The sequence below is a fragment of the Penicillium expansum genome (genome assembly GCF_000769745.1).
Source record: "Penicillium expansum strain MD-8 chromosome Unknown contig106, whole genome shotgun sequence".
NCBI classification, from domain to species: domain Eukaryota; kingdom Fungi; phylum Ascomycota; class Eurotiomycetes; order Eurotiales; family Aspergillaceae; genus Penicillium; species Penicillium expansum.
In genome coordinates, this window is record NW_015971230.1 from 262,400 (window position 1) to 284,887 (window position 22,488).

General features: G+C 48.3%; 9 protein-coding genes across 9 annotated transcripts; 2 read left to right on the top strand and 7 right to left on the bottom strand.

The window, feature by feature from the left end:
- Nucleotides 1-1,029: 1,029 nt before the first annotated feature.
- Nucleotides 1,030-2,736, bottom strand: PEX2_035110 (F-box domain protein; the record flags this gene model as incomplete). The annotated part of the gene is made up of 4 exons (XM_016740786.1): nucleotides 1,030-1,933; nucleotides 1,993-2,387; nucleotides 2,447-2,612; nucleotides 2,666-2,736. 4 exons carry the CDS (start codon nucleotides 2,734-2,736, stop codon nucleotides 1,030-1,032), a joined length of 1,536 nt encoding a protein of 511 aa, XP_016601399.1.
- A 792-nt stretch (nucleotides 2,737-3,528) lies between these two features.
- PEX2_035120 (succinate--CoA ligase (GDP-forming) subunit beta) lies at nucleotides 3,529-5,313 on the bottom strand (the record flags this gene model as incomplete). Its single annotated transcript, XM_016740787.1, has 8 exons — nucleotides 3,529-3,663; nucleotides 3,733-4,025; nucleotides 4,079-4,125; nucleotides 4,190-4,735; nucleotides 4,796-4,895; nucleotides 4,955-5,027; nucleotides 5,103-5,186; nucleotides 5,260-5,313. 8 exons carry the CDS (start codon nucleotides 5,311-5,313, stop codon nucleotides 3,529-3,531), a joined length of 1,332 nt encoding a protein of 443 aa, XP_016601400.1.
- Nucleotides 5,314-5,698: 385 nt separating this feature from the next.
- On the bottom strand, nucleotides 5,699-6,886 carry PEX2_035130 (SDR family oxidoreductase; the record flags this gene model as incomplete). Its single annotated transcript, XM_016740788.1, has 6 exons — nucleotides 5,699-6,068; nucleotides 6,136-6,230; nucleotides 6,285-6,436; nucleotides 6,497-6,504; nucleotides 6,561-6,785; nucleotides 6,843-6,886. 6 exons carry the CDS (start codon nucleotides 6,884-6,886, stop codon nucleotides 5,699-5,701), a joined length of 894 nt encoding a protein of 297 aa, XP_016601401.1.
- Nucleotides 6,887-7,879: 993 nt separating this feature from the next.
- Nucleotides 7,880-9,406, top strand: PEX2_035140 (tellurite-resistance/dicarboxylate transporter family protein; the record flags this gene model as incomplete). Its single annotated transcript, XM_016740789.1, has 3 exons — nucleotides 7,880-8,225; nucleotides 8,280-9,006; nucleotides 9,055-9,406. The coding sequence occupies 3 exons, from the start codon at nucleotides 7,880-7,882 to the stop codon at nucleotides 9,404-9,406; spliced, it is 1,425 nt and encodes a 474-aa protein (XP_016601402.1).
- Nucleotides 9,407-11,294: 1,888 nt separating this feature from the next.
- Nucleotides 11,295-14,069, bottom strand: PEX2_035150 (histone deacetylase hosB; the record flags this gene model as incomplete). The annotated part of the gene is made up of 1 exon (XM_016740790.1): nucleotides 11,295-14,069. The coding sequence occupies one exon, from the start codon at nucleotides 14,067-14,069 to the stop codon at nucleotides 11,295-11,297; it is 2,775 nt and encodes a 924-aa protein (XP_016601403.1).
- A 638-nt stretch (nucleotides 14,070-14,707) lies between these two features.
- On the bottom strand, nucleotides 14,708-14,998 carry PEX2_035160 (uncharacterized protein; the record flags this gene model as incomplete). Its single annotated transcript, XM_016740791.1, has 1 exon — nucleotides 14,708-14,998. The coding sequence occupies one exon, from the start codon at nucleotides 14,996-14,998 to the stop codon at nucleotides 14,708-14,710; it is 291 nt and encodes a 96-aa protein (XP_016601404.1).
- A 1,630-nt stretch (nucleotides 14,999-16,628) lies between these two features.
- Nucleotides 16,629-17,435, top strand: PEX2_035170 (YggS family pyridoxal phosphate enzyme; the record flags this gene model as incomplete). The annotated part of the gene is made up of 1 exon (XM_016740792.1): nucleotides 16,629-17,435. One exon carries the CDS (start codon nucleotides 16,629-16,631, stop codon nucleotides 17,433-17,435), a length of 807 nt encoding a protein of 268 aa, XP_016601405.1.
- A 250-nt stretch (nucleotides 17,436-17,685) lies between these two features.
- On the bottom strand, nucleotides 17,686-20,687 carry PEX2_035180 (AP-2 complex subunit alpha; the record flags this gene model as incomplete). Its single annotated transcript, XM_016740793.1, has 4 exons — nucleotides 17,686-17,796; nucleotides 17,856-19,795; nucleotides 19,849-20,183; nucleotides 20,236-20,687. The coding sequence occupies 4 exons, from the start codon at nucleotides 20,685-20,687 to the stop codon at nucleotides 17,686-17,688; spliced, it is 2,838 nt and encodes a 945-aa protein (XP_016601406.1).
- A 1,037-nt stretch (nucleotides 20,688-21,724) lies between these two features.
- On the bottom strand, nucleotides 21,725-22,179 carry PEX2_035190 (putative copper resistance protein Crd2; the record flags this gene model as incomplete). The annotated part of the gene is made up of 3 exons (XM_016740794.1): nucleotides 21,725-21,795; nucleotides 21,863-21,958; nucleotides 22,020-22,179. 3 exons carry the CDS (start codon nucleotides 22,177-22,179, stop codon nucleotides 21,725-21,727), a joined length of 327 nt encoding a protein of 108 aa, XP_016601407.1.
- Nucleotides 22,180-22,488: the final 309 nt, after the last annotated feature.

A 22,488-nucleotide genomic window follows, 5' to 3' on the forward strand; every position in this document is an offset into this window, starting at 1 on the left:
AAAATCGATGGTGGATGCGACGGGATCGTGAGGGGTGGAATTCGGACGCGATGGACCGTTTATGCTCGTGCCGAAAGAACGTGGGAGATCAACCAATAATCAACACTTCTGTCATCGCGCAGAAATTGGGTTTATTTTCAAGGGGAAAACGGTTGACAGGGGAAAAAAAATAGAAGGGAAGAAAAGAAGAAAGTCTCGAAGTGTCTGGAAGGTTGAGAAAAAGGGCTCTGCGGGGAAGGGGGCCGGGAAATGCGTTGACAGACAGATCTGCAGAATATGAAGTTATAAATTATACAGATTATACAGATTATACAGGGATGAAAGAGAAAAAAAGAAGATATATTATTGGGATATTATCTGGAAAAAGGGGTGACAAGTAGGGCTATTACTTTAATTGTCTACGGAGTACGGAGTACTCCATATCTCTTATAGCCCTATTGGCTTGGATTCTGCCAATTTAACTATCAACAATATAACATTATAGGACTACAACACTATAACACTATGTTGGATATATATCAAAATATAAAAGAGGCTTGAAGCATTCAACTCTTAGATTCGGCATTTTCTAAAGGGTCCATGTCTGACTATAGTTAGACTGGCTAGGCATAGTTCTACCTCCATACTCCATACTCCGTACACTACGGAGTACTTGGTACTATTATTATATCTTAAATTACCCCCTATGTTGACATTATTAACCTAAAAATCACTAGCTTTAAGTCGGACAAAAGACAGTCATCCGAAATTTGTATTAACTAGATACTCTTTTCTTTGACACAATTTGTCTTTTTTTTTTTCTTTCTTTGACTTCACATACATATACATATGGTCTTAGTCTAATCCTTGTCGGGGTATCTACATATTCATTCATACAGTATTACTTGACAAAGAGCATGTATTGACTGGAATCGTGCGCTAGTCTCCGGGTGGGTTTGACAGGGGTTACATGGCTGACTAGTTGATATATAACATCATTTCTTCAACGGATTCCCACTTTTCACCTGTCAAATCGCCATGTTGCAATCATCATATTAGGATACCAGAGGGAATCCATGTCTCATCAAAGCACCAGACCCAGATTGCCTTATCCACAGGGAATATAACAAAGTCCCCATCCCCCAAAACCGAGGTGCATGACCGTTCATCTGGAAAAACTACTGTGTGTAAGGATTTGAATTGACACGCTTTAGCGTCGTGGGCATGCGAGGGCTCTGAGAATTCACAGCCAATGTGCAATGTTGTTTTTGTTGAGAGGTGGTAGTCCTCAAAACAATAGATCAAACCAAGGCCCCGGGCTGAATAGTCTAGATCGGCGTGAGGATTCCTCAAGTTCAGCCCTACCGGATGAAGATGTACAGTAATCCGATCATCTGCCTCGAGTGAAAGAGACAGTGAACCATATTCTCGTAGAGGAAGATCATTCGTAAGATAAGAATTCCTATTCGCTCCAGTCGTGCATAATTCCAGCAAAGTAGAGCTCTGGCCGGGGCGCATGCATCCTCTGTATGGTGGTGCGGTGACTTTTGGCTCGCATTGAACCCCCCATAATTTGTAATGTCTGAAAGGAAGCTCTCGATATTGCTCCCACGTGCAGATGAACCGATTATCATGGACAGAGAACTTCTGGATCTGCAAATGATGCTCTTCCCAAAGTAAGCTATCATCTTCCCGTAATTGAATGTTGATGCCATCTTTTCTGCGGACGCAAACGACGGAGAGTCCATCCTCCTCTGCAGATACTGACAGCAAAAGAATGGACGGTCCGATCTTGATGGAACGGGCGATTCCGGAATCAAAGCAGAAATGGACTATGGAATCCCCATAGCTCAGCATGACTTTGGATCCGATGGATATGTAATGAACAAATTGCAACGAAGGAATTCGAAAGAACTTGTGCTCTTCGTTAGACCTGTTCCAGACATGGCAATACCTATTGTGTCCAGTCAGAAGTACATTCAACAAAGTGGTAATCATTTTCTGACTACATACCCCCGAACAGAAGTTGCTGAGACCAAAGTGTCTGAGACCTGGACATGACTAAATTCCTCTCGATTCGCTGTTGTGAGGGCTCTGTTTTTGCCGCTTGGTAGGTCCACTGTGAAGATAGTAGTTCGATCTGTGAACTCGTCAATCCACGCGCATACTCCATTGCAATAGCTTATGCTGTCTCTGTTCAGTGCGTCGTCTATATCGCGAGACAAGTAACAAGGGATTGTAGCCATGACAGCAGGCATTCCCCTTTCCGCTCGAAGTCGTTTTTTAATCAACGCATCAAAGGCAGCTGGGGTAGAACCGGGCTTGATGACGCTTTTTCCCATGTGATATTTGATTGCAGCGGTGATGACGATGGTTGAAGATAACAATGCACGCCATCGTTTGGAGACCTTTTTGATATAGATATGTCAATAAACGTCACAAGTATCTAAAAAAGATGATAACTCACTCTTCGGAGGAGAACAAGGTCAGCTAGGTCTAAGTTCCTTACTAACATATTCACCAGTTCAAGAGGCAGTTTATCTAGAAAATCACATTGGAATTTCATCGTCTCGAGTCGGCTTTTCACTTCTCGTATCTCATGAGAAGTTAGACTATCAAGGATCTCATTGAGCCTGTTTTGTATTAGCGGTCAGAGCCGACTCTAAACTTTGGACATGGGACATACGCTGCTCGTCGGCTTGAGCTATCGCGGAGAGCCATAAAGCCCGCGAGAATGGGTTGGGTGGTTGAGTCCATATTGGATTGAGATAAATGGAAAATTCAGATAAATGAAGAGACTTTCAGGGAGACATTGTTGAATAATGGGATTTTGAGGGGGTCCTTCCAGGATTCCACCTGGGCAATGGGGTGAGGTTTAAGTAAGGTGGTAGCCCTGGAGCTGACCCGTGGACTTCAGTAAGCGAAATTTTGAGGCTCAAATTTATACGAAAAGCCTTGCAATCTCCAAAATATATCCTTTCTTGTTTGTTGTATTCGTCATGGAAATACTATAGAATTTTATTAAACCCCAAGTTTTGTCAAGCCTTTGAAGAAGCTCAAAGGTCGCGAAGAGACCTACATATTCCATGATCCTAGGACGCGACGAATGGTCGACCAAACCAATAGACCTATACGCAAGGCATAACGACCAATGGCAGCTTCCACCGGCTTTGCATTAGTAAGTCACTTACTAGACATCCAGGAAAGCTTGAAGAATATATAGCCGAATCCAAGTCATTTCCACGAAGAGCAAGCAGCCATCTACTCTACATATATGAACTTTACAAGGAATACTCCACACTAAACAATGAGAGATCAATATATCATCTCTCACACATCCCGATTAGGAACTGATCTAGGTCATAGAAACACTCAAGAATACAGTGACAAAAAGAAAATAAATGACACAGGAACAGGCGCAAAAGCATTACAAAGATCTCTCTAAGATGTCACTGCGGCGGTTCGGTTCGGTTCGCTAGCCCCAGGAAAAAGGCAAATGAAAATGCTCCCTACCCTCTCTATCATTATAACCAAAAGAGTAAACACCCTTTAGATGCCGAGGGTGAACTCAACACCGACGTCGATCTCGCGGGCCATCTTGACGACCTTGGAGAACTGGACGGACTTCTCGGCGGCGTTCTGGAGGTCCTCGATGGAGAAGATCTTAAGGCCGGACTCGTTGATCTGGAAAGTAGGGGATTTGGTTAGTTTACATCATAACGGAGAACGGAAAGATGGGGACTGCAATCATACCAGCTTGTGGGCCTGCTCCATGTTGGTACCCTGCAGACGGGCGATGATAGGAGTGCGCAGGTTCATCTCCTGGACGACGTTGATCAAACCCTGGGCAATAGCGTCGCAGCGGACGATACCACCGAAGATGTTAACAAAGACGGCGGACACCTTGGGGTCGCTGGTGATCAGCTCGAAGGCGCTCTTGATGGCAGCGGGGGTGGCACCACCGCCGACATCGAGGAAGTTAGCGGGGGTACCGCCGTTGAGCTTGATGATATCCATGGTGGCCATGGCGAGACCGGCACCGTTGACTAAAAGCGAGAATTAGCATTGCGATAGTTAGAAGCATTAACAGGATCCTTACCAAGGCAGCCGATGTCACCATCGAGCTTGATGAAGTTAAGACCGTGCCTAGAAAAAGATAAAAGTCAGTCAATGTTGCTTTGGCTCGTTTTTTTCCAGCATGGCAACCTACTCAGCGGCCTTGACCTCATCGGCATCCTCCTGGGAAACATCGCGCCACGAGAAGGCCTCCTTCTGACGGAACTCGGCGTTGTCGTCGAATCCAAGCTTGGCGTCCATGGCCATGACCTGGTGATCGGAGGTCTCGGACAGGGGGTTGATCTCGAGCTGGGTAGCATCGCGCTCCATGAAGCACTTGTAGAGGTTCTGGATGGTGGACTTAGCCTCCTCAATGCACTGCTCGGAGAAACCAAGGTCGGTGGCAATGGTGCGGGCGATCTCGTCAGTCACACCGACGTGGATATCGATGGGGGTGGTGGTGATGGCATCGGGGCTCTCCTTGGCGACGGCCTCGATATCCATACCACCCTGGGAGGATGAGACAATGACGGGGCCACGGGTGGTACGGTCAAGGAGGACAGCGAGGTAGAATTCACGGCGGGCGAACTTGCGCTCGCAAATGTAGACCGAGTTACAGATACGGCCGGCAGCGCCGGTCTGCTTGGTAACGAGCTTGTGACCGATCATCTGGCCAGCGAACATCTTGGCCTCGGTGGGACTGCAGAGAGATCTATTAGCTTCATTGGGGCAGATGTGTTCTCGGATTTGTCCAACTCACGAGTAGATCACACGGACACCACCCTTGAGACCATTGTCGAATTGACCCTTACCACGGCCACCGGCGAGAACCTGGGCCTTGATAACGAGATCGCCACCACCTGGAATATAATGTTCAGCGAGCACGTTTCAAAGGGGAAATTCAATAGGTTGTTCTTACCGATGGACTTGGCAATAGCCTCGGCCTCTTCGGCATTGTTGGCGACCTCACCCTTGGGGACACCGACACCGTACTAGATTGTTGATCAGTGATCCCGATTTCCTGTTTTTTTTCGGGCGACCGAAGGGTGCAACGCGGGTACACCTACCGACTTAAGGAGTCTAGCGGAAAGGTACTCGTGGATGGAAAGGTTGCGCTTCTGCAAAGCGAGTCTGCTCTGGATGGAGGGTTGCTATTGTTCACAGCCAAAGTCAGCTCAATCACATAAATCGAGCGCGACCCGATCGAATTCAGATACAACTCACTGTCGCAGCCTTGAAGGCCGCCGCAACGGGTCTACCGCGAGCAAGCTTGAACATGATGAATTAGGATAAGAGAGGAGAGGGGGGATTTGTAGAAGGGCGGAGATATAAAGCCCGTTTAGATAGTTGGTAAGGGACCGGGAGAACAGCTTTCTTTTTCACTTGCTTCGGGGTGACCTTGCATTGCGGTAAAATCGGGTGCCGTAGCCAACCAGCGATCGTTACTAGCATGACTCAGCATGGATTCGGGGACAACGCGAATATAACGGAACATGGCTATTAAAGTCGGTACTTCTCTTTGATACATTTTGGTTTCTTTATAGATTATATATATATATATATCTCTCCTTTTAAATATTTGGTTTTGCCCAAGTCTTGTTCCATATTACTGTATTATAGTGACTAAACTTACTCAAACACACCAAGATTCCCCTCCCCCCCCTTATTTGCCCGAGGCATTTTTGATCTTCCATAGTTTGAACATTTTAGTCATGAGCCGACCAAACAGCCCCGACCAAGCCCAGCCACCCGACAACATCCAGATTAACCAGCTAGCACGACCTTCCCAGATCCAGGCCTTGCGACCACGAGCCCACGGCCACAACCAGCGCCATGGAGCTGAGCCATACAACACTTGAGAAACGACACTACGAGCATAGGCATCATTCGGCATAGCGTTGTGCTGGCTGTGCTTCACACGGGTAAGATACTCAGCCTCGATAGGGGAATACAAAGAACCCGGCTGCAGAGAACGGTCGGTACGCGCAATGCGCGATTGAACACCGCCGGTAACGATGGTTGTGACGTGGACACTATTGATAGTGGTTAGAAAACACAACATAGCAGTTTTGGATTTGCGGGGGGCCATATCTAACGAACCCGAATGGTGCTAGCTCCACGCGAAGCGTGTCACTGAACGAGTGCAGTGCTGCTTTAGAGGCATTGTAGACAGAGCCAAATACATAAGGGATGATCTAGTCATTATCAGTATGATAGGATCTGCGAAGATGGATATCTCTCAAACTTACCCCAGCGACGGATCCAATCTGCACAATAGTACCCTTTGCCTTGATAAGCAAAGGCAGGAAAGTCTGGCACATAGTAATGACCGCGAAAAGGTTGGTCTCGAACGTTTGGCGAGCCTCGGCGAGCTCTACTTCCATCGCAGGAACGGTGTAATCTGTAGTAATTAGTACCTACTTCAAATGATTTATGCCGGAAGCTGCGAAAAGTTACATACTCCGACCACTGTTGAATATTAGCCAGATGTACCGTCCACGGATAAAATGTCAAAAGCTACTCACGCGTTATTAACAAGATAATCAAGACCTTTGTCTCCGAGCCTCTTTTCGACATCCGCAAAACACGATTTGACGCTCTCCGGGTCATCAACTGTAAGGCTCAAGGTTTCAATACCGAGGTCTGCCAGATCAGAGATGGTCGCCGCATCGCGAGCAGTGGCCAGCACGCGCAGTCCATGTCGGTTGAACTCGCGCGCAAGGGAGTTGCCGATTCCACCTGGGGAACATCTACGGTAAATATCAGAAGCTGTTGTTGATATTTGTCCAAAGTCGCGTGCAACTTACCCCGTGATGAGCACCGATCTGCGAATTTCTGTCGCTTCCGACATGTTTGAGGTGGATTATGATGGACTGAGACAAATTTATAGATCTTGAAGATAGTTACGATGTAAATAAAACAGTTGGCTACGGCATGTACATCTTAGGCAAGTGGAGGTCAAACAGATGCCTCGGCTCCCCCTGTTTCACAGGCATAACACTGAGCCCTAAACCCTACTGCCTGTTTTGTCTTTATAGTATAAAAAGTGGCTTGAAGATATGATCTGGGTTGCACGTTAACGAATTGGAAAATAGCTCGGAATAAACTACTCCACCTGCAAAAAAGCTTATGACTTTCAATAATTTCGAACATATCCCCGAGGATTCATGTACCTGGTGGTCTACACTGTTCATCCCTCAAAGCAACCCAATGGAGTTAATCGAAGACAAGGACGTTATTCAAACGTGATTAGCCCTCATAGATGGACAGTTTAAACTAAACCATCCAGTGGCGCCGGATGCGTGCCGATTCCCAAGGGTGGACTCAACAAGTAACACAGTCCCATCTGTGCCGGAGAACTATTTAGTATGTGATATTCGAGAGCCAAAAATAGGGTTTAACGACATGGATTCCATTGATGCACCAAAACCCTCAGCCATTTACAAAGTTGTATGTGATGGAAGATCAATACGGAGTAGTCTGTTCGCCATTGCCACTGGTAGATTCGTGCCATCGGTCCCCACATTAATCCACCTCGATCCTCGACCCAACAACCCGACTAGTATTATTATTCTCTACAGATATTCTCGGCCGCTATTGTTCAACTAAAGAACTTAAGCAAACAGAAAATCATACATTATTTTCCCCTATGCTAGCATCTAAGCTTTTTGTGGTATTACGTCTACCATCGCATGCCATCATCCGCAAGCAAGCAGCACAATAGAAATCCCAAACGGGAGGGGAAAGGTTCAAGATATCTACACTTCCATCCAGCTGTGTGTGCGCTCATTGAGTCAAATCGCAGTAGCCGGTAATGACTACTGAGCCCGATCTACCCAGGCATATGCGAAGTCCCGGCGAAGACGGGTACCGAACGCCAACGATAGAAGATGCCGAGCGGGCTCTCTCAATCCTTGGAGCCGTTGAAGAAACCCCCGGTGGCGGAGCTCGTGAGGCTCATTCGTCTGCTTTAGAGGCTGCACTGCAGCGAGCCTCGTCACGGGCTACTGTGAAAACAAATCCGGATAAGGAAGCCGGTGCGTGCCGAGAGTACAACGGGCTGGGCCTGTTTGGGCTCAAGCACACAGTTTCTGGCGAGTTGAGCTGGAAGAAGCGCATTCGCCATATTACGTGGGCTTATTTCACTTTGACTATGGCTACGGGTGGGCTGGCTAATGTCTTGTATCAAGGTGTGCATGGTCGATCTCATTTCTATTCGGTTGAACATGGCTAACAAGGGCCAGTTCCATTTCGGTTCAAGGGCTTGGATACGATTGGGGTCGTTGTATTCCTGGTCAATATCGCTTTGTATCTCATCATCTGGGCTCTTCTGCTTATTCGGTTCTATCATTATCCGTATACATTCAAGGCGTCGTTCAAACACCCAACAGAGTCGCTCTTCGTGCCTGCATCGATAGTATCCTTCGGCACAATTTTAATCAACGTATCGCAATACGGACCCGAAAACACGGGTCCGTGGTTGATGCGCGCAGTCTGTATTCTATTTTGGATTGATGCCACTCTAGCTGTGATGTTCTCGGCCGGCGTCTACCTCCTCCTTTGGTCGACGCAGACATTCACCATCGCGCAGATGACTCCTATCTGGATTTTTCCTGCTTACCCGATGCTCATCATTGGTCCGCATGCAGGGATCCTCAGTGCAAAGCTGGAGCCGTCTCAGTCTCTGCCGGTTATTATTGGCGGCATGACTATCCAGGGGGTTGGCTTTTTGGTTTCGTTGATGGTTTACTCGGCCTTCATCTACCGGCTGATGACGCAGAAGCTGCCGAAGGAAAATATCCGCCCTGGTATGTTTGTTTCTGTGGGACCGAGCGGATTTACGGTAGCCGGGCTAGTGAATATGGCGGCTGGGGCGAAGAGGTCATTTCCGGCCGATTTTATGGGAGATGGGGCGCTGGCTGCCAATGTGTTGAAGATTGTTGCTAATTTTTCGTGTCTTTGGCTTTGGGGGTATGTTTGGTACCTTTATTTCTGTCTACTCGGCTAACTCTTCTCTAGGTTGGCTATATTTTTCTTCATTATTGCAAGCGCAGCCCATTGGTCGGCGATTGGACATGGGCGCATGGTCTTCTCGATGACCTGGTTCTCATTTGTCTTCCCTAATACTGCCTTGATCACTGCTACTTTTGCCATTGGCAAGGCATTCTCCTGCAAGCCTATTGAGATTGTTGGGTGTGCGGCGATACTACCGTTGCTATTGATGTACTTCTTTGTGTGTTACATGATGGTTCGGGCCATTTTGACACGACAGATCCTGTGGCCCCAGAAAGGCGAGGATAGAGATGAGGGTGGGTTCGAGATTATTCGGGTTAGACCAGTGGCCGCGGCAGAGGTATTGGGGCATACTTAGATACGGAGTACACAATATATATATCCTCGAAGCTTATATATATCGATGTATGTTTTACATAAAATCCTAACGCTAATGAAGCAAACACTAATAATTGATGTAACAGATTTAATTCCAACACATCCGGCAACAAAATAAAAATAAAGAACCTAATGATACACAGCACAGAAAATAAAAAAAAGGTCGAATGTATTGATTGATTGGGACATGAAAACAAAAACAAAAAAAGAATGGACCCGCCGGGAATTGAACCCGGGACCCCCCGCAAGTCACTGTTGTAGTGCGAAGCGGGTATTATACCCCTAAACCACAGGCCCATTTGATGGAAGATTGGCCTTTTGTTTATCATATGATGGAATCAAAAATAAGCTGAATACACACCATTGGATAACGAGATAAATATCAAAAGAGATATCGGAAATACCTCCAAGTGAGTGAATATACCCTATTGTAATTTACTTCAATCCATACAAATATTGGAAAGATTGCTACTTTACAAGGAGTTGATGTATGTTGAACGAATTCGTTTCAGCTCTTACCGCAACACCTTCCAAGCCTTATCTATGTCCACTACGGTATGCAGGAATCCAGACCCTCGTTCCTTCCGAACCTGCGTCTCTTCATATAATCCTGTGAACCTTGTGAGCCTCGGAACCATGGAACGGTGGCTTAATGAGGCAATTAAAATCATCATTCTGGAAGGCGCGTCGTCCCCACCAGCGAGTATAAACCCCCCCCTGGCACCCCAACGTTCATTCGTCTAATGGATATAATGGGTCCGTTCACAGACGAAGGTGAGCTCCACGACTATCTCTTAAGCCCTGCTTCTGGACATGGCTTCGACTCAACTGAAGAGTATATCCAAGCTTTGACGCAAGCAAACAAGATTCGCAAATATTCCCACCGGGTTACTTTCACCCATGGCGATTTCAAGGCTCATAATATCCTTGTTGGAGATGATGGCCATCTATCGGCCTTTCTTGATTGGGAGTCCGGTAGTTGGTATCCTGAATACTGGGATTTTACGACTGCAATGAGATTTGGAAAGAGCAGTTGGTGGTTCCAGGTGGCTTTGTGGATTGGGGGAGACCAATACGAGGAGGAGTTAGCTTGTGATATTGCGCTCAACTCATTGACGGTTGACTCATATATAGCTTTCTAAGGAGCAATGAAGCTATGTCATGGTTCACCTTCTTTACTCCAAATAGCCATTTTCGTTAATATCAGGCGAGTCCAGGTCATTGTGTGCATCAAGTATGTAAAACCGAGATCATCAATGCCGAGGCTACAAGCTACTCCAACACTGGCCATGTAGTTCTACAAAACCATTAGTGGCAACGGATTTCTCCACGGCACTGGAGGTACTACGTAAGATTCCAAAGCTGCGGCCAATCTTCCCTTCGAAGTCATTAATAAGGTCGATTTCTTGCACGTCAAACTTGGTTTGCAGCTATTCCAATTCATGGATTAAGCTGAGCTAACGAATCTGTTGTGGTCAGAATTCTACGCGATGATCTCGGAGACTGACATGATACGGGTAAAGTGTTATTGTGATGCGTCTGCAGTCATGTTGATTCTTTTGATGGAATTTCGTACTTGGCATAAATAGGATCTCAGATTCAACAACCTTACTGATTTCGACGTCAAATTTAGAGGTAACCAGTCATGTCAATGCAGCCTAGTATTATTTTTTGAGTCCATGACCGAAAGAAGAGAAAAGAGGAGAGAGTTGTGTACCTTAGAATCGTACAAAGTCTACACAACCACAGAAGTTTAGAGAAATCGAACAATAAATTTTACAAAAGGCAGTTAGGGTATCGAACTAATATGTAAAAAAAAGAAGAAAAAAAAAAAAAAACAGAAAAAAACAAAGATCATGCCTGCCGCCCTATGCATCCTCCATCACGGCATCCTTGGTCACGATCACGGGAGAACTGCCGGCAGAAGCAGTCGAGCTTCCGCCGGAGTTACTCCCACGCTTATTCTCCTTCTTGGGGGACTTTGAGCTTCGACCACGGCGGTGGTGGTCAACCGCACCGCCGGACAACTTGCGGCCACGACCGGGCTCCCGCGCCGGCATGTTGAGAATTATCCGGGGGCCGCCCCTGACTCCCCCCACGGTAGTTGGAATCTGTGGAATTGGGGGGAGGTTCAGGGGGCTGACACCCCGGTGCGGAGTTCCCGCGCGCGTCAGACTGGTGCTCTTCCGACGGGAGGCACCCACTGACGGGGAGGCCTCGCGCGAGGCAGCAGGGAGGGTCGTGGCGGCAATGGTGGTCTTTGGGGTCTTCAGGCCCTTGCGGGCCTGGCGTCGTGGGGTGGCAGGGCGAGGGGTGGTGGGGACAGGGGTCGACTCCTTGGGCTTGCGCGAGCGCAGCTGGCGCCCCTTTTCGACGGGGATGAGGAGATCGAGTCCTCCATCCTGGGCGCTCAGCTCTCGCCGCTGGCGGTTCAGCTCCGCCGGCCGGCAGCTTAGGGTCTGGCGGCCATCGGGGATGATGAGCTTTGAGAGCTCCCCCGTGGCCACCGCCCAGCTCACTTCTGGCAAAGGGCCGACGACGATGTTGGGATCGAAGTCCCCGGTGGACTTCCGGTCTCTCCCGGGGGCGACAACCTTTGCTGCGAAGGACTTGGTGGCTGTCAGGTAGGTGGCGGCACTCTTCTTGCGCCCTTTGCTGGGCGTTGGAGCCATGATGGCATCCAATTCTCTCAGATTATTCTGAGACCACCACTCACTTTTGAACTCTGAGTTCTCACTCAGACCTGCCAGGTGACTGAGCACACCGGAGGACAACGCGCGGTCACTGTAGCCGCCTTCGAGGACGCTGATAACACGCCCTTCCACACCGAGGCCTTCCTCTTGCGACATGCGGATGACATCCGCGGTGAACTTGGCGTAGAACTCAGTCGGCACCTTCACGCTGTGCCGTTGCATGCCGTTGCCTTCCCACTCGCTGGCATCAAACCCGGCAGAGATAAAGATTGCTCCCTTGGGCAGTGGAGCATTTGGGTTCTCTTGTCGTTCTTGGTTGAGTTCGGCTGTGCGTTCGCGAAGAAATGACCGGGCTTTGGTGAGCAATGCGTTGTATTTTGTCTCGTATAATTTCCAGAACCCATCGAGATCGGCCCAGTTTTCGAGGTGAACGTTCCAGATGGACTGGTTGTGTGCTTCGACACAGAGGCTAGCACCCATGACTTTGTCGCGCTCTCCATTCTCGCAAGGGAAAGAGTTCACATCATGCAAGCTGTAGTAGCCAATGGCTGCTTTGGTGTATGGAGGAGCGTCTTGATATTCCTTGAATTTCGTGGCATCAGACCTGGCCAAGTCAGCCTTTTGTGTTTTGTTGAGTAATCTGGAATTGTGATCGTATGCGATGTCCTGAGACCCATCGCCATGGTGAAGATCGAAGTCAAGGATTGCAGCGTGGGTGAGACCGTGGGTGGTTGCTGCGTGGGAAATTCCGACATGAACATTGTTGATCCAGCAAAAGCCAGAAGGGAAGTTAGCTGAACAATGGTGCCCGGGAGGTCGAATGCAGACGAATGCGCGCTGGATTGGACCGGACTTGAAAACAAGGTCCACTCCCTCGCAGACGCCCCCTAGTGCTCCTTGGAAGGCATTCACAGACTCTGAGCATAAGTAGAGGTCGCCGGTATTTAGGGCGGGACCACTTGTCCCGAGGCCGTCGTCTTCTCCTGTCCGTTTTCTGGCAAGTTCGTTTCCATCCATGATGAGTCGTGACTCTGCAAGGTCCCCCATCCATTTCAATTCTGACATCCATTGGGTTCCATGAACGTCCGTAACAGCAGTATTAGATAAATGAACCTTGCGATCAGTCTTGATAATTTGAAAAGGAACATCAATCTTGTTCCAGCTCGAACTTGGTTTAAGTGCGAGATCTTCCGCATATCGAGATCCAAGGAGAACATAGGCTGCAGAGATGCCCACAGCGCAGGCGCGGATGCGCTCTGGTCTTTCGACAATTCTCTCGATGGTTCGTTTTGGCGCTTCAAGCTGGGAGTAACGATGGCCATAGCAGTCATCATGAATAATAACAGCAGTTTTAGTCTTGATATCATCAGATCGGTGTAATTCAAGCTCTTTTGAGAAGTGCTCAGCAGCGACAGACGAAGGAGTCGGAATAGGGGCTTCTGGAGCCGGGCTAAACACAAGGCGTGCGGGGTGCATTGCGGGGGATGTTGCGGTGGTTGGAGACCCCGCAGAGGCAAATGATGTGCGGCGTGAAGGGTTAGGAGTTGGGGATGAAGATTTGAGCGGTTGTGAGACCGAACGAAGAGATGCAGCGGACTTGCGCTTTTGTAGTTGTGCAATTGACTTACGCCGTTCGTCTCGGACAGTGTCAGAACCGGCTGTTTGTGAGACAGATTGCATAGGTTGATTGGATTGTAAAGAGACAGCTCGAACAGGTTGGTCAGGCTGCAGAGGAATAGCAGGTACAGGTCGAGTGACTTGAACAGATTTAGGGGGAAGATAGGATGGAACAGGGGAAAGACGAGGTGATGAAGGCAATGGCGTCTCTTTCGCTAGAGTCAGGCGATTCAGAGAATTGATCAATTCATTATGCGCCTCATCAATGTTGTTCTTGAGGCCATTGTCCCCCGATGGGGGGTCCTCCTGAGTGGAGGGGAGCTTGTATTCCATCTTGCAGATATCGACTCTGCTACAAAGGGTACACGATATTTCTTCTCATTCACTATAAAATGAAATGCGAGAGATGATAGGTTGAGGTTGAATAGGGAAGGGGAAACAAAAGAAACAAAGAGACAAAGAAAGGGTGGAGATTCACATGTTTGGATTAAGCCTAGTGGGGTAAGGGTTCGGTCGATCACCAGACCATAGAACAACGACATACGAGGTACATTCTTATACATTCTTATATTTCTTCTATATTTTTTATTGTTTACATGAATAGGGCTTTATTGTTTTTTTGGTCTTCTTTGACTTGATTCTTATTGTTATAGCCGGAGGTATTATTCTCTTTATTGATAGCTTTTGTAACAATCCACAATCATGCTTCATGCTCTCTAATAGATATCATATCTCTAATATAAGATAGACAAAAAAGGAAAAAAAAGAAAAGAAAAATTCAATGAAGAAGAATCGAATCTCATGCAGATCATCTAGATCATTGCATCCACGTGATGGAAAACCGCAAACCTGCAGAATTTCCTTTTTCCCAAGATCCCAAACCGAGATCTCAAATCCCCTAACACCAAAGCTGTAAAATGATAGATAGAGAGCAGGAAAAAAAAAACGAAGTCAAATGTAAATGTCGTCAATTAACGTGACCGCAGACCCCGCCATTGATACCACTGATACCAACGGCGCCCGAAAGAATCCTTCTCACTAAAGGAATCTTCAGATCGGCGGCGCACCTTATTCTCCTTCTTGCGGGTTTCCTTCTCGGACTTGAAGCCACGCGTGGCATGCGAGTTGCAGAAGCAGTGCATGTGAACGGTCTCGACGCTGATACCCGGGCAACCGTTTCGGCGGTGGGCGGCGCAGACATTGTTGCCGGCATCTTCTTCGCATTGGCACCATTCGTAGAGTGTGAAATATTGACGGCACATGATTGCTTTTGTGGGATGCTTTTCTTCAAAGTTGCAGTTGCAGTTGACTGTTAATTATTGCGGGATGTCCCGCAGGTACCTGCAGTGTGTTTTGATAGTTGATAGGGATGGTTGATGGGCGATGGGTGGTATTGTGGACTTTGTAGTAGTTTCAGAATTTGTCGAACGGAGTGACTATGAGTTGGATTTTGATGATGTATTGGCAAGAAAATGAGGACGTCAAATGCCCAGTGGTATGTAGATGGTGTCCGGCGTAGCTATCAAGCCTGATCGGAAAGCCCGGTAAAGTATGTTTTGTAGCCGGTGATATCGAGATGCTCAGAGACTTGCAGGCTTGTTCAGACCAGCTGAAATGAGGGTTGATGATATTGATGAAGAGAGTTGAAGATTGTTGGGGATCAGCAGAAGACAATTAGCTCTTTAAGTTCCTCTGCCTAATGTAATGATGAGTAAATAGTCATTGACCGTGTCTATGAATGGAACCACGGCTATTGATTGGAGCTGACGTCAAAGAGACTCTTTCCTTTGATTATTATGGGCTACAATTATTATTATATTATTATAATTATCATAATCATGATTTTAGTGGGCTTATACCTTGCCTAGACTTTACCCCATCCGTCGGCTGAGAGCTGCAGGTTACATCTCACACCAGGTCGTATTCTTGCCGAGGGCGCGATGGGACTTGGTACCACTATTTTTTGCCATTGGACAGGTAGTCATGGAATAATATTAACTATCTACTCTTAATTGAAAGTTTAGGCAGCAAACTTAGCGCTCTGATTGAGACAGGGGGTTACAGAGTGAAGAAAGACTAGAAAAAGAAGACCAGAAAAAGAAACACAAGGCGGCTATTGTTCTGTTTCAACAGGTTCAACAAAGGCAGTGCCGAAAATAAAATCATGCAGAAACATTAAAAATAGAGATCAAGATCCTGCATCAGAGGACGTACTACGGAGTAGTTTGAAACTCAACGGCGACAAATCTGATCGACAAGACCAGCCGAGAGCCAGTCAGCCCTGACAGGTTGAGACGAACTGAAGGATCCGCTCATACCCGGCGCTCCGCCGGGGTCTCTTTTCCGGGAATGCAGATCCGTGATTGGAGCAGAGGCCTGTCTGGCTTGCCGCCAGGATCTCGCATCGGGATTAATGGCCGATACTGGCCAGGGGACTGTATCGTCTAGCGCCGAAGAAAAAGAAATAGAGTTTACACGTCCGTTAATATTTTTGGGTAGATCGAGATAGATGATCTCACCTATCTCACCGTCCATCCTCAAAGACGCAAACGGAAAAGTGAAATAAAGTGCGAGGCGCAGGTTGTGGCGGTGTTCCAAAGTCACGTGTGCGTCGGAACATTCCCCAAGGAAATCGTTGCCTAAGGCTTTCATACAAAGTCCACCATCCATAGCTCGGATTTGATTTACCTCAACTTAATTGACTAACCACATCATTGCAATCCATACCGGAACTTGAACCAATTCAAAACTCATAAAAGCAAATCCTCGAAAGGAGCTTATCTCATCAATATCAACAATCACAATCACAATCACAATCACAATCAATACAACACCAACAACAACCCCGCCCAACCTGCAATGACAACCAACACACCACCCGAGCCCCAAACAATGACCCCAGCAACACCAGCGCGTGCCAGCGCACTCCTCTCAAATCTCACAGCCGTGCGCGCGCGAGTGAGCACAGCCGTCCTTCAATCCCCAATCCCCAGCAAACCAATCCGACTGGTTGCTGTCTCCAAGCTCAAGCCCGCATCCGACGCACTGGCACTGCACCAAGCTCCAGGGTCGCAACTCCACTTCGGCGAGAACTACCTTCAAGAACTACTCGAGAAATCACGGCTGCTGCCCGCAACCATCAAATGGCACTTCATCGGCGGTCTGCAGAGCAACAAGTGCGTGACGCTTGCGCGGGATGTGCGCGGGCTGTGGGCAGTCGAGAGCGTGGACTCGGAGAAGAAGGCGAAGTTGTTGGATAAGGGCTGGGGCGAGAGGGGTCCTGAGATGGCGGCTACGAACCACGACGAGGATGGGAGGCTGCGGATCTATGTTCAGATTAATACGTCTGGTGAGGAGAACAAGGCTGGTGTTGAGCCTGCTGGCGCGGCGGCGCTTTGTCGATATGTTCGTGAGCAGTGTCCTCGGCTTAAGTTGCAGGGGTTCATGACCATTGGAGCTATTGCGAGGTCGCAGGCGACGACGGTGGAGAATGAGAATGAGGATTTTGTTTGTTTGAGGGAGACGAGGGAGCGGGTTGTTAAAGAGCTTGGGTTGGTTGGAGAGGAGGCTGAATTGGAGCTTAGTATGGGGATGAGCTCGGATTTTGAGGGGGCGATTGCTCTTGGTAGTGATCAGGTTAGGGTTGGAACTACCATCTTTGGGGATCGCCCGCCCAAGGCGGAGGCGAGTGTTGTTTGATCGAAGGTTGGGGTGGTTATGATTTACGATTGCGTGAGGATTAGATTTTAAAAAGTATTGGGCTTCTGGTGGTATCACCACGGAGAATGCTAATCATTAGATGTACCGTATGTATAGCACTTCTATTGTTACTTTACTGGCAAGGATTTATACACAGAGAGATGCGATGTTCCACCAGGAACTTGCTAATATTTTACTTGGTAATCTAGTAAGAGATATACATGAATGCTTCCATATCACCTGCAGACGCCTAATCGAAGGCCTCGTCTGCTCTCATGCCCTGCGCCAGCTTCACCTCCATCTGTCTAACCAGTGACTGTGGGACCTCTTCTTGGGTGGCACGAACCGTGACGCGATACATCTGAGCAAAAGGGTTAGCATGCCGATACCAAAAGGACCAAAAAGACTTCTAATACATACCTTCTTCTCGTAGTTGGGCTCCAACCGCAGCAGACAGCCCGTCTTACCTCCCTCGAATTGGTACACAGCGCAACCGACAATGTTTTGAGAGTTTGGATCGACACCATCCAAAATCTTGAATGCGAATCCCTCGACAATCTTCCGAGTGAATCTCTCGTTGACGGTCTTGTTCTTACCCAGCAAGCCAAAGGTCTTCTGGGATTCCAGCGGTCCACCGCCAATCTGGCGCCATCGCTTGAAGAATTCCTCGGCTGACAGAGACGAGGATTCCATGTAGCGGTGCATCAGAACAGGCAGCTGGAGTGTATAAGCCTGGAGAGCACCGGCCAAGTATGAGATACGAATGGTAGGCGCATCCGTGAAGGGACCGTGGGCAGTGCAGAACAGAGTCTGCTGCGTCTGCCCGGCAGCCGGGATTGTTGGCTCGGGCAGGCTCTTCGTGTCGATCTTTAATTGAGGAGAGGCCGGGTTGTCTACGGTGGTGGTAAGAGACCCGATGGGGTACGTGGACTTGTTCGAGATGTAGAGCTTCACGACACCCATAGGACCGCGGTACTCCGAGCGCAGTCCAACCTGGATCTGTGCATCTTCGAAAAGCACACCCTCGCGCGAGAAGAATAGCCGGTTGTAGCCGATGTCCCATTCTGGGGTGAGATGAGCGGCACTGGCCATGTTGGGAGCCGGGGCTGATGGACCGCTGAGGTCCAGGCCTGCCAGGTCGCCCGATGCACTGAGCGCATTGGACGCGCTTGTGGGGGTGGCTGGAGCACTACCGGATCCAGTACGCGTGCCATGAACGATTGTCGTGAAGGTGCGCTTGAGACCGGTGTTTTGTGCCAAGAGCATTTCTTGCTTGTCCGCATTCGCGTCCTTGCCGCCGATAACCCAGGTCTTCTTCTCACTCGCACCGGCTGTCTTCTGGTGCAGCCGGGAAAGTAGGATAGAGGTTCGCTCTGAGAATGGTGGCATCTCATCACAGACCGTTCGCAGTAGATCATCGGTCGGGAGAGTCGCCAGCGACAGGTACTCAAATGCTCGCTGCTGCAGTTCAGAATCGGGAGAGTGGCTGTACAGGCGGAAGATTTGCAAGAGCTGAGGTTTGATTTCGGGGAACAAATTCACGAATTTGACAAACGACGAGAGGATCATGGCGCGCGCGTTGTCGGAACTGGAGAACATCTTGGCCTGCAGGGCCAGGAACTGCTCAATAGGGCTCGAGCCTGCGTTTTCGGCGATGAGGTGGCCGTACTCGCCCAAGACGTAGCAGCCAATTTTCACCAAGCTTTCGTGGCAATCGGACTTCATGTAGCCCAGCAGGGTGTGTGCTGCATAAGCCTGTAGTTCTTCGTTGTTGGTCACGATCTGAATCACTCGTTGCCATACTTCGTCGTTGACATGTTCACCTGCCAGTGAGAGCAGTTTCAATGTCATGTCGATGTACCACTGTGCATCGGCAGCATATTTCTCGGTAAGAATGGCAACCTTAAGTACCATTTCCTCTCGAATGGCATAATCGGCAGTCTGCAGGTATCGCAGAAGCTCGTTGACAATGGGGCCGGCATTACTGGTATCGCACATGCTGTACAACAGGTCCAATCCTTTGCGGCGAACACTGATGTCGCGGTCTCGAAGCGAGCCTAGAATGATGTTCTGATGCTTTTTAATCGGGTCAAGGGTTTCAGCTCGAGCGGCAAAATGGGTCAGCGCATCCAGACCAAGGTATCGAACGTTGGTCTCCCGAGACTGAATGTATTTGCCTAGGCGGGTGGATATTTGCATCATGAGATTGTGCTCAGAGTCGAGGTGGATGAGGAGGTTGATGGCTTCAAAGAGGATGGCGTTTTGGGCATTGTTCTGCTGGACATTCTTGGGTGTTTCCATTGCAGCTAGCATCATCTGGGAGAGGGACTCTCTGATAATCTCGCGAACATGGCTGTCCTCTGTAATCATATGTGAGAAAATGAGTTATAAGTTACCACGGCAGTAAACATACGTGATGGAGGATAGTATTGCAACAGGCGCAAGAACTTAACCTGAATCCATGGGCATGGTACGCGGTAGTAGAGGTAGTCCGGAGCGATATCGTTGTCAACCACAATCCGTTTCAACCGCTGCGCAGCCTTGACATAACAGCCTTTATATTCCTCTGGCAAGTCCTGAGCTAGCGCCATGACCAATGAGGTGACGGAGAGCGTTACTCCCATGTCGGGGTCATCCATGATGGATATAATTCTTTCGGCCCATTCGTTTCGCACGATGCCGGGGTATTTGCGGTACAACCGAAGTAGCGTCAAAGCAGCCTTCTTTTTGACGAAAGCTTTGGAGGTACTGTAAAATGTCAGAATAATCATGAACAAAACAAGGAACGTCTCAAACTCACGGCGAGATGAGCAGCCTGTGAACCTCCGAGCCGAGTGCTTCTCCGAGCTCTTTACCACCGACATTAGCGACGGCATGCAGGGCCAGGCAGTTATTCAATTCATTATGATCAAGCAGATCCTTCCGAATACTGTTGACAACCAAATGAAGCAACTCATGCTCTTCATGCAAAAACAACGTGACAGCCAAGTATCCGATCTGCTTCTCGGAGTACTTGGGCGAAGATATCAAGTTAACAGCCTCGAGATGGCCGAAGTCCACATCGTAACCCTGAATGTAAACATAGAGCAATTTGCAAACGTATTTCTTCTTCTGGTAACCATTAAGATTGCCAGACTTAAACTTCTGCCGAATATTGGCGAGCTCCTTATTCACGCGCTTCTCCTCGAGTTCTCTAGCGCGGGCATTCCGCAGATCAGCAATGAACTGCACAAGCCCTCGCATAGACGACATGGCGACGGCGATAGTGTAGAGTGTTTATAGCCCACGGACGTGACAAAAAATTAACGACTATGGTATGGCGGGGGTTTCGGTCGAGGTGCACCCTCGCATGCCACGCGGGATTATCACCTCAGGGGATTCGCGATCGAACGGACAACGTCACACAACCATGTCCTGGTTATGCTGTTGTGTCGATTATGGGGCATTGGCCGTGCAGCGTGTCGGGTGATGGATTTCGGGCCTCGTGGAAGCTTCTTGGAAAACAGGGGGGTTGGGTGTGGGAGGGAGTTGAACTCTGGGGAGCTGGTCAGCAGTGGGTGGTTGATGTGGGCCGGTTGTATCCGATTGAACCGCGGCAACATACAAAATAGCGCCTAGTTTAGAGATCCTAGGATAAATAGTCCGAGCAACACGCGAAGTCGAGATGAGTCCATCCCCGACACTTGTCCGCTCCGTATTATTTGGGTCACTTCCGCTGTCGATCAGCCCGGGTTCCGCTGTGGCGGTGTGTGGCGGCGGAGGAATACTGATCCGATGTGGCAGTGCAAGGAGAAGTACAAGTTGTAGTTGTATTCAATAGTCTACAGAACTATATGTCAACATACTGATTTCATGTGAAAGACATAGAGTAAAAACACCCAGAAAAGAGGCTAACTGAAAATTGTTTCGACATGTTTCCTTCAATCTGCATCTTTCCTTTCAAACAAGCTTTTTAAGGCTCGACACGCTGTACGATGTCTATTTTAAGATGTATGTATACTCCCGTTTCAAAGTCACCCAAGTCTATTTCATGGGCTTCCCTTTCAGCGCGCTGGACAAATCTAGCCTACAGGCTACTCGCAGTTCTTTTCTTGCGTTTAGTATTTGTCTCTATTGTAGTGAAAATTGAGTAGTATTAATGTTTCATTTCATATCTCATTCTTAGGTATTTTGATAACCCCAAGCAACCTCAACCAGTAAAAATGCCCAATCCCAAGACGCCACCACCCCATCAAGGCGGGGATGAAAAATGCAATTATCAAAGCAAAGATCGAAGCGAATCGAGTCACTTAAGCAGTGCCAGTGAAGTCAACCTCGAGGGTGGAGTCAACAGCAGCAGCCTTCTCACAAGTGCAAGAAGCTAAAGTCAAAGTTAGCATGGTATTCGATATCAAAAATCACATCTGTAGAAGGAAACTGAAACTAACCCTGAGGACGGCTGCCACAGGCACAGGTCTCACCAGTAATAGTCTGGTTCTCGGTGACGGAGCGCTCACAGGTGCATTGGCCAGCTGGGCGAGAGCCTATTTCAAATATGTTAGTATAATGTGTCTTCCAAATTATCAGAATAGTGGTATCACATACGGCATGAGCAGCGGGGACCTGAAACAGCGTTCTCGGAAGAAGCTTTGTTGCAGCTGCAGTGGAGGGCGCTCTGCTGACCGCAGGAGCACTTGGCCTGGGCGGCACAGACGCAGGAGCCGTCTTTGGTGGTCTTGCAGCAGGTGGTAGTGGGGTGAACCATTTTGGCGGGTTGATTTGATATGACGTCGATTTTTGAAGATTGAGAGGTGATGTTGATAGAAGTGAGGAAGTTTGTGAGTTGGCAAGATTGAAGGATGAAAAGATATAGAAATGGGATTGTTTTTGAATCAAGATGAGAGTGTCTGGAAAGAAAATACTACAATGCTTCTACGAGATGGTTTTATACTGTTCTGCATGCGTCAGAGGGTGAATGATGATTATCAATTGCTGTAGTCTTATTGGCTGGAAGGTACTGTATCACGTGGTGCAATGTTCATTTTCGGTGGACGCTGATTGGCCCATCCTGGAG